The sequence below is a fragment of the Micromys minutus genome, assembly GCF_963924665.1.
Source record: "Micromys minutus genome assembly, chromosome: 10".
Taxonomy (NCBI): Eukaryota; Metazoa; Chordata; class Mammalia; order Rodentia; family Muridae; genus Micromys; species Micromys minutus.
Window position 1 is genome coordinate 26,743,983 of NC_137979.1, and position 10,450 is coordinate 26,754,432.

At 39.5% G+C, this 10,450-nt stretch overlaps 1 protein-coding gene across 2 annotated transcripts in view; it reads left to right on the forward strand.

The window, feature by feature from the left end:
* Positions 1 to 8,858, forward strand: part of YWHAE (tyrosine 3-monooxygenase/tryptophan 5-monooxygenase activation protein epsilon) — a 32,976-nt gene extending 24,118 nt beyond the window's left edge. Inside the window, exons 5-7 of one of the 2 annotated variants that reach the window (XM_080923762.1) lie at positions 1,454 to 1,590; positions 5,757 to 5,801; positions 7,693 to 8,857. In XM_080923762.1, coding sequence (XP_080779888.1) covers positions 1,454 to 1,590; positions 5,757 to 5,764 — 145 coding nt within the window. In that variant the 3' untranslated portion in view covers positions 5,765 to 5,801; positions 7,693 to 8,857. Of the gene's footprint in view, positions 1 to 1,453; positions 1,591 to 5,756; positions 5,802 to 7,692 lie in introns of both variants that reach the window. The other variant, XM_080923761.1, reaches the window with a different exon arrangement.
* The last annotated feature ends 1,592 nt before the right edge of the window (positions 8,859 to 10,450 follow it).

Sequence of the window (10,450 nt, forward strand, 5' to 3'; positions counted from 1 at the left end):
TACATGCCTGTTGAGGTGGGAGGTAGAAGTGGAAAAGTGGACATTGGATGCTTTTCTCACTTTGCACCTCTTAAACTTATATATGAGCCAGGGAGGTAGCTCAGCAAGTGAAAATGCTTGGTATGAGGCTTGACAGCTTGAGTCTCCTCCAGGACCCACATGCCCACCCACAGTGCAAAATACAAAGTGTTTAACATGTGTGTCAGCACAGTGTTGAGGTAGTTGTACTTGTTATCTCAATGACAGGGTTTCCATAAATCTGTACTGAAGAAGTGTAGCTGTTGATATGTTGGTGACTGAGTCTCTCACTTTTCTCACTATTCCTCATACATAGCTTGATGCCTCTTTGCCTTTGCTAAGTATAATTTCTTTTTTTTTTTCTTCAAGATGTAGCAAATGGGACTGAGGCTGTAGCTCATTGGTAAATTAGCTCACGTAGCCCAATCTCGATTAAAGTGTATTGATTTATACTATTGTGCAGCCAAGATTTTTTTTTTTACTTTTTTTTTAATTAGATGCTCTGTATTTACATTTGAGATGTTATCCCTTTACCCCGCCCTGCTCCCATCCCCCCTCGAGTTTCTTTTTTTAATGAAAAAATCTTACAGAACTCAGGAAAATATCACACATGTATTTTTATGGCAGTTTTGGGTGGAGTGTATAGATCTTCTTTACAGTCTAGCTTATTTGTAATAGTTTTCATAAATCATATCAATAATTAGTGCTTTGGGCTAGAGTTGTGCTTTCAGAGGACGTGAGTTTTTATTTCCAGCACCCACGTTAAGCAGCTCCCAATTGCTCATGACTCCAGCTCTAGGAGATCTGATGCCTCAGCCCTCATCAGACACTTGCACTCTTGTACACATTAACTCTCACACACGTATCAAAAAAAAAAAAAAAAAAAGAATTAGTGCCTTAGCTGGGTGAGGTTGTATGGGGTTGTAATAATCATCCCATATGAGAGGCTGAGGCAGTTTATGTAATTGCTTTAAGACAAGCTCTCACTATGTCACCCCAGCTGGCACGGAACTAGATCCTGCTCCATTCCTAAGTGCTGAAGTTAGTTATGTACTAGCACTCTTGGCTAGGGTTGGGATTCCAAGGCCAGCCTTGGTTTATATATAGCAACTCTAGCATTTCTTGAGATGGCTGCATAGGTAGAGATGTTTCATAGCCAGAGTTTGATTTTTAGGATCTATGTGATGGAAATAGAGAGGCAACTATGACAGGTGCTTCTATACAAAATTGTAGAAATACATTTTTTATTTTTATTAAAAGCAAGCTGGACAAAAAATAGATTTACATAATTTTTATTTAAAGTTATCTTTTAGTAATTGTTGACTTTATGTCAGGACAAACCTTCATGTCAGTGTGATTGGTAGAATAACTGAGAGATAGACCCATTGTTGCTATCTTTATTGTTAATTGGTTAATGATAGCACATTCATTTCAGGTTGGCGAAAGCAGCTTTTGATGACGCAATTGCAGAACTGGACACACTGAGTGAAGAAAGCTATAAGGACTCTACGCTCATCATGCAGTTGCTACGTGATAACCTGACGCTGTGGACCTCAGACATGCAGGGCGATGGTGAGCAAGCCCAGCTGTCTTCTCTTTGGTTGTCTCTTCTAAATTCTTTTGCTGTTTCTTAATCTTGGTCTGTAATTCAGATTCATAGCCTGTCTGCAGTAATTAAGTATTCCTTCTATATGAAATGGTGTTTGAGTGCCATTTTGGCCTTTGATAGTGAAAGCAAAAAAGGCCTATTTGACAATTTCATACATGGTATAGAAATTCTATGCTAATATTTTAAAATGTAAACTTTTGCCTCTATTTAATGACACTTTGTTAATACTTATACTGCTTTAGTCACAATTGGGACAAAATGACAGGAACCATCATTTTCTTTTTATCTCATCTTACAAACTTCTTTCCTTCTTTCTCCCCCCTTCCTTCCTTCCTTCTTTCCTTCCTTCCTTCCTTTCTTTTTTTTTTTTTTTTTTTTTTTTTTTTCATCTTACATGTTTTGGCTGTATATGTGACTGAATGCATGTCCTCTTGAGGCCAGAGGCAGCAGTAGATCTAGAACTGGAGTTAACAGATGTTTATAAGCCTCCATGTGGATGTTTGGGATTGAACTTGAGTCCTTGGAAGAACAGTCAGTATTCTTAATCATGGAACCATCTCTCTAGGCCTCATCATTTCTTCTTATATTTCCAAAATTTATTTGGGAGGGAGTGACAGGGTTTATAAAACTATGGCATTAGTAGATATTAATGAAACATCTTTTCTCTGTGTGGGGTCTCTTCAAACCCTAGGCCTGTGCATGTTAGGTACTTAACTTCATTCATCTGGCTGTACTCTGGTGCCTGTGTAGAAATCTTTTTTCTTAAAAAAGCAACTGTTTTCCTCTAGAGTCCTATGAGGAATAAAATAATCTGTCCTTAGGTACATGCTTCTGAGTTTTGGTATTGTCTGGTCTTGGATTTTCATTTACAGAGTTAACTATTTGTTGCAGAAGTAATTGATGTTTGGGAGATATGTGGGTAAATTTTAACTTTAGATATAAAAGTTGAAGTTTGTCACATTTGGAGAGAGAGAGAGAGAGGTGAGAGAGAGAGTAGGGTAGAATTCAAACCCATGTACATGTTAAGCACATGTTCTAACACTTAACTAACTGCAGTTTCTTTTCCAAAGTTCAGTTTCATCTGGGGTTGATCTGTTTTATATGGTTGTTGTGGGGGGATTGGAGGCAAACTTAAAAGTAAGATTCATTTTAAAATAGTTATTTTATACATATGGGTGTCTTGCCTGCATATATTTTTGTGTACCACATGTATAGCTGGTATCTTCATAGGACAAAAGAGGTTATGAGATTTCCTAGAACTGGAGATACAGGTGGGTGCTAGGAATTGAACTCAGGTCCTCTGGAAGAACAACTAGTGTTCTTAACTTCGGAGCCATCTCCTTGTTTGTTTATTCATTTATAATGAGTGTTTTTCTAGCATACATGCATGAACATCTCATACATACATGTTTAGTGTTGAACAAAGTCAGAAGAGGGTATCAGATTCCTCCGAAATGGGATCACCATTATATGGATAATGGGAATATAGAATCTAACTCAACTATCTTCTGAAGAGCTGTAAGCACTAACTGCTGGACCATTTCGAATTCCAAAGTTCATGGCTTTTTTAAAGATTTATTTATTTTATATATGTGAGTACACTGTCAATGTCTTCAGACACACACCAGAAAAGGGCATCTGATCGCATTACAGGTGGTTTGGAGCCACCATCGAAGCTGGGAACTGAACTCAAGATGTGGAAGATAAACCAGTGCTCTTAACTACTGAGTCATTTCTCTAGCCCAACTTTGTGGGTTTTTAAATTTATTTTTCGAGACAGGGTTTCTCTGTGTAGTCCTGGCTATCCTGGAATTTGCTCTGTAAAGCAGGGTGGACTCAATTTCACAGAGATTACCTGGGAGTGCTGGGGTTAATGATGCACACCACCCCTGCCCAGCCCCTGGAATTTGTATTAATTGCAATCATGTTAAATGTTACTTGGGCAGAAACCTATATTTAATTGCTTACTTCTGTCTATAGGTTCTGGTTAGGTTGACAGGCTTTATGTTGTTCTTGGAAATGTGCATGGGTTATGACTGGTATCAACTTCCCTTTTCTGGCAAAACAGAGCTTGCTTGTTTATTTTTGCTACCTAGGTGAGAACTTGTTTGGTTCAACTTCTAAAAGCTCACTAGGTCATTGGGTATTTATATATTATATGACGAGTGTTGTAATGAGATACATGATATGAACTTCTTACTTTGCCAGCCTTGAGAGCCATGGCATACTTTCCCACATAGCACTTACACAGCCTCTGCCAGCCTTAAGAACTGATGATGGTGACCTAAAGTTTTTGCTAGCTTTAAGTTTTGTCCTATTTTAGCAGTAAGTTTGCAGAATGACAGTACTCAGCTGCATTTTGCACAATGCTCTATAGCTTACAGAGAGCTAATAGCTCTATCTTAGAAGGAATAAGGGAAGACACAGGTGAGCAGTATTGATCACTGTACCTTTCAAATCTCTGAAGACATTAAAATTTAAAAGTATTACTGGCTTGGTGACACCTTTAATCCCAGCTGAAGAGGCATAGGTTCGAGGCTAGTCTGGTCTACAGAGCAAGTCTGAGAGCAGCCAGGGCTACACAGAGAAATCTTGTCTGAAAAATAACAGCCCCCTCCCCCTGTTTTTATTTTTTTAATTAGTTATACATGGATATGGGTAGATGTGTACCCATGTCTGAAACTCTCAAGCCCCTCCAATTAAAAGAATAAAATAGAATTTATACACATTCTTAATTACATTTCTTTAAAAAAATTTATTTGCTTTATGTATGTACTTAACATTGTAGTTGTCCTAAGGAATACCAGAAGAGGGCATTGAATCCCATTACAGATGCTTGTGAACCACCATGTGGTTGCTGGGACTTGAACTCAGGACCTCTGGAAGAGCTGTCAGTGTTCTTTACTGAGCCATCTCTCTGGCCCTACATTTCATTTTTTGTGTATGTGTGAGTATGTGTGCGCACCCATTCATGAGTGTACACACATGGAAGTCTAAAGACAACTTTGTAAAGTCTGTTTCTTTCCACCTTTTTTGGTAGTCAGGTTTCTTCGTATAGACCAGGTTGGCCTTGAACTCAGATCCACCTGCTTCTGCCTCCTGATTGCTGGGATTAAAATTGTGCACAAGACACACCTAGCTCATGTTCTTTCCACCTTTACTTGTGTTCTAAGTTGTAAAAGTTCTATGGCAGGGGTTCAGTGGCTGCAGTTTGTGGTACATACAGAAGTCAGAGGACAGACAGCTGTTTTTCCTTAGGTGCCACTCACCTTGGCATTCTGCTCTCTCTCTCAACTTGGAAATACTGCTGTCATGCTATTGGCAGCTTTCCAGTATTTTACTTAAGAGACCTTTACGTGAAAAATAGTGTTTTAAAAAAATGTTTGAATTAGGAATTTCTGATGAGTCTCATGTGTTTTGCGTGTATACATGTACACTACATGCCAGCTTAGTGCCTGCAGAGGTCAGAAGAGGGGGTTAGGTTGTTTGGAATTTGTGTTGAAGATGACTGAGCCATCACATGGATGCTAAGAACTTGGCCACCTTCCAAGCTCAGGATGTTGATTCTTTTTAAAAAATGTTGTGTGTATCTGTGGAGGACAGAGATTCTCTAATCCTCTGATTCTCTCACCATGTGCTGTTTCCCATGGTCTTGGTTTTTCCCTCTCTGTTTTTGTTTTTCAAGACAGGTTTTTCTCTGTCCCCCAGCTGTTGTGGAACTTACTCTCTAAGACTAGGCCAACCTTGAACTCAGTAGAATCTATTTGTCTGTCTTGTCTCTGCTGGGGTAAAAGGCGTGCCTACCACCACCCACTGCTGTTTCTCATGGTGCTCAGTCTATTTCTCTTAGGTCCTAGAAGGACTGCTTTCATAGAGAGGGAATGTGTATGCTCTGCCTTCTACTCCTAAAGTGGGCAAAATCCATGTGTCTGTGGACCCCACCCCATTTATAAACCTATAAAGAGTTTCTTGAGAGTAAAGGAAAAAATTGCACAGGTTATTTGTTTCTTGTGGTTTATTCAAGTAGAAAGACCAGAGCTGATTCCTGATGTTCTCTTTGTCCTCTTGTGGTTTTATTTTTCTGTAATGTGCTCTCACCTGATCTCCCTCCCTCTTTCCTTGACTGTAGATTCCTAAAGGAAAACCCAACTCTTCCTTCCCTTAAAACTACGTTGTAAGTCATTGTTGTGTTGCAGGGACCTCTGCTGTTTGGTTCTCACTAATACTTGCCTGTTCCTCCAGACTGGTTGCCTTCTCAGGTGCTAAGTCTGGAGACAGCCATGGCCTGCTACCTGCCTTGGCTAGTTGGGTGTGGCTTATGATGTGTGACTTTGATTTCTTGTGTCTGAGTGCCTGGTACTCTTGCCATGTTTTCCAGTTGCTTGTGTGTTCCTTTTACAAATGAGACTGAACATGCAAGCTATGGAGGGTTGGCCTCCCTCTGTTCTTTCCTAGGAGATGGTTATGTTTGTCTATGCATGTGTTTTTTTCTATCTGACAAGTTAAACCCACCGTGTACTCTAAGCAACTTTCATTTTTGAGACAGCATCTTAATAAGTACTTCATACTGGCCTTTTAACCCTTGTGTTGTGATAAAGGCTTGGCCTTATGTATCTTACATCAGTAACTTACTAGATGCTTCAGACTCAGTGTAAATGTGTAAGCATTATAAACAGGAAGTTTGTCATCTAAGCTGTTCTCTTTTTAGACTGCTTTTGTCAAATAGTTCAGAAGCATTTTAAAAATTGGTTCAGAAGCACTTAACTGAGTGTGTGGTTATATGTGTTCCTATTTTTAAGTATTGTTGGGGATTCAACATAGAGCCTTATGCATGTTAAGTACATACTGTATCCCCCCCCTTGTTGGTTAATTGAAATTTTTAAAATTCAAAGTAACAATTCTCCAAAATTTTTTTTTTATTATATATTATATATGAGTACACTGTTGCTGTCTTCTGACATAACAGACAGAAGAGGGCATCAGATCTCATTACAGATAGTTGTGAGCCACCATGTGGTTGCTGGGAATTGAACTCAGGACCTCTGGAAGAGCAGCCAGTGCTCTTAACCGCTGAGCTATCTCTCCAGCCCCCCAAAATTTTTTTAAAGATCTGTTTTATTACATACAAGTACACTGTAGCTGTCTTCAGACACACCAGAAGAGGGCATCGGATCCCATTACAGATGGTTGTGAGCCACCATGTGGTTGCTGGGATTTGAACTCAGGACCTCTGGAAAAGCAGTCAGTGCTCTCAACCGCGGAGCCATCTCTCCAGCCCCATCTCCAAAATTATAATACACAAATGGATATATTTTTTACCTGCTTGATTTTTATTTTTTTCCTTTAGCAAAAGCTTTGCATGTTTCCTTAACTATGGCTGATTTCATTCATGCTTCTAAGATGACCCTCCAGTGAATAGACTTGGCTTTCTCTTGCATGTTAACAGTGCAGTCGAAACTCAGCAGGCTAGTTATTGTGTTCAAACAGTAAAGAGAAATAGCATGAAAGTTTGCCCAAACCCTTCTGTTATAACCTCAGTGACCCTGTGTTTTACTCTGAAGAATCTGCTGTTTGACCTAACTAGCCACCGTAAAAAGAAATATTCATATATAGTAGTAGCAACACCACAGAACTCCTGTGGAACTTATATTCCCTAGAAGGATAGCTAATGTTGAGCTTGTAGGCAAATACCTCCAACCCCCAAGGTCAAGAGCGAAACACTGTAGATTCTTGAAGAGATGAGGTTATTGAGAAAGAGTATTTGACCCAAGAAACATAGGAAAGCTTGAAGGTCATTTTAAGAGTGTTACTTGTGTGTACATTTGATGAGCTTGTTTAACAGACATTTGATTTCTGAGCCTTTACATTTTTAAGTTTTATCATTCTGTAACACTTGATTAGGACTGTGGTTGGTAGCTCTGGTTAAAGCACTGTAGCTGTGAGGGTTAGAAGACCTTTGCCTGCTCATGTTTGCTAACAGTTGTGAAACTAGGGACCCTTAGCTTGGAATGGTATCTTTGTGACCATTAGAGCATGTGACAGTAACAGTGCCTTGTTCCTTACAGGTGAAGAGCAGAATAAAGAAGCGCTGCAGGATGTGGAAGATGAGAATCAGTGAGACGTAATAAAAGCCAACAAGAGAAACCGTCTCTGACTCCCCCACCCCACCCCTGCCCTTGGAAGTTCCCCAGTGTCACTGAGAACCACCAAATTTGACTTTCACATTTGGTCTCAGAATTTAGGTTCCTGTCCTGTTTTTCTTTCTTTTTCTTTTTTGTTTTCTTCCCTTCCCTTTTTTAAAACAAACAAACAGTTTTCAGAAGTTCTTAAGGCAAGAGTGAATTTCTGTGGATTTTACTGGTCCCAGCTTTAGGTTCTTTACGACACTAACAGGACTGCATAGAGGCTTTTTCAGCATTACTGTATTGTTTCCGGCCACATGTGGCAAGATCATCATTAGAAATGGAAATGACATTTGAAAGCCATTAGACTTCTAGGTGATGCATCTAAGAAAGATTAATCACACAATAGAGGTGTATGTGCTGTCATTTTTCCTTTTTTTTTTTAATTGTTAAATTGAATTTTATACCAATGTTTAAACTTAAATTGGGTGTTAGCTTGAGGTGTTTTGGGGGAGTTTGTTGTAATGGTTTTGCTGTAAAATGTGTTTGGAACTCTGCTGAAGTGTTGCTGAAAAGCATGGTGCTGGTAACAGTTCAACAATCCGTGGCTGCTCATTCTTGCCAACTCCTCCCCCTCTGAAGCAGGTTAGCATTGAAGGTGGTATGGAAGCCTGCATGCGTGTTCAACTCTGTTCCTCCTCCCTCCTCCTCAGTCTCCCTCCTCCCTTCCTCCTTCGCTCGCTCAACCTCTTTTGTTCAGTATGTGTAACTTGAAGCTAATTTGTACTACTGGATATCTGACTGGAGCCACAGATACAGATCTGTATTGTTCTTACTGAAACACAGCATGGAATTAACATTAAACTTAAATAAAACAAACCTAAATTAAAAATGCCAAATATATTATGCCTCCATCCTTTATACTTCTAAAATAAAATCTAGTCCAAACATATTTGACAGTATTGTTTGTCTGAATGTGAAAATATTCCCCATTTTATCCCATAAATCATTTGTTTCCCAATGATGTGTATTTGGGGGGTGGGGAAATTGCTTGTAATCTGGTGTTGAACAACTAAGTCAGTAGGATTGTCCTGTCTTTCAAACCAGTTAGCAACACAATATTTATGTTTAAATTTATCATTAAAGTACAACAATCATTTAACACAGGTGTAACTATGAATCATTTTCTAATGTGTAATTTTGACTTCTGCAACCAGATAAGGCTCAGTGTGTTGAAATAAACCTTGGTCTAAAGTAGAATTACACTTCTCACTGTAGAAGTTAGTGGCAAGAACCGTAGTAGAATGAATTCCTTGTCCGTAACCCCTATTAACTGAAGCAGCTACACTGTTGGCATAGTTTCTTCAGAGGCACTTGTCTACTTCAACAGATAAATGCCTGAGTTCCTAAGAACAACTCATAAGGCACATCCAATAATGATAGTTCTTCAGTAAATACAGTTGAGTCAGGTGTTGTGTGGATAGGGTAACATGGTGCATTTGTAAATATCTTTTGTCAGAAAACATCCCTTTTGCAATATTGAGGTTGAAAATGTTTTCAATTAGAAAACAGTTAACAGTTGGCTTTCTAAAAGTGCCACACTACTGTAATCTGGTGTAGGAGGACCATGATTTGTTGTTACACAAGGTCCAGTCACACAGGCTAGCTAACTCAAAGGCACTATCCTGTCTCAGCCTTCCAAATTGCTAGGATCACAGGCACACACATGGCCAGGTTCTAGTTTTATCTCCAGCACATGCCACCATATGAAATAATGATTTTTGCGAATTCCTTTTCCATAAAATTGATAGACAGTTGTCTTCAGTGTCATAAAGGGGCTTCAGATGATTGGTCTAGCGTAAGGTTTACAGATAATTGTTTTAAGGCCAAAATCAAAGTCCTAAGACACAGACCGGTTTTAAAGCCACTCGGGGAATGCAGGTGTTCACAGTGTTACTGCACCAAACACTAATGTCTACCAGACTTCAATCCAGGTAGTGGAGATAGGGCTGGCTGGTAAGGGTGTGCAGTAAACACACCACAGTGGACTCATTCAGTTTCCAGAACCCATATTGAGTCGTTCATCATTGCCTATAACTCCAGTTACAGCAGAATTGACACCTGGCCTCCACAAGCACCAGCAAACGAGTGTACTCAGGAAAAAAGTTTTTTTTAGAAATAGTTAAGCTAAAAAGTATTTTGGCAGAGGCGGGTGGATGGATCTCTGTGGTCCGGTCAGCCTGGTCTACCTAGTGAGTTTTAGGACAGACCAGGGACACATGGGGGAAAACAGGCAGTTGTGAGTTGCCGTGTAGTTAAACAGAAGTCAGATCTTGTTTAAGAGCAAATTATCTAAACTGCAACAAATTCCCACTCACCCAACCCTTCATGAGCATTTCCAAGCAAATTGATACTGGGCGAAAAATAGTCTAGAACTTCAGAAAGGATCAGGAGTTGAAGGCCAGCCTTTCCTTCATGAGGTCATGAAGAAATCTGCTAACATCAAGAGGGGACTTTTGAGGTTTTTAGAGCTGCTAAAAGGCAAGCAGGAAAGGCAGTTAAGGTGATTAACCCTGCAAGGACAGCTATTCCATTGCCTTGGGCTACAAAGGTCTAAAGTGTGAATTGATTTAGTAGCATCCCCTGAACATTTGGGTTCAGAAAATCTGAAATATTTTATGGACACTGGTGTTTTGTCGGT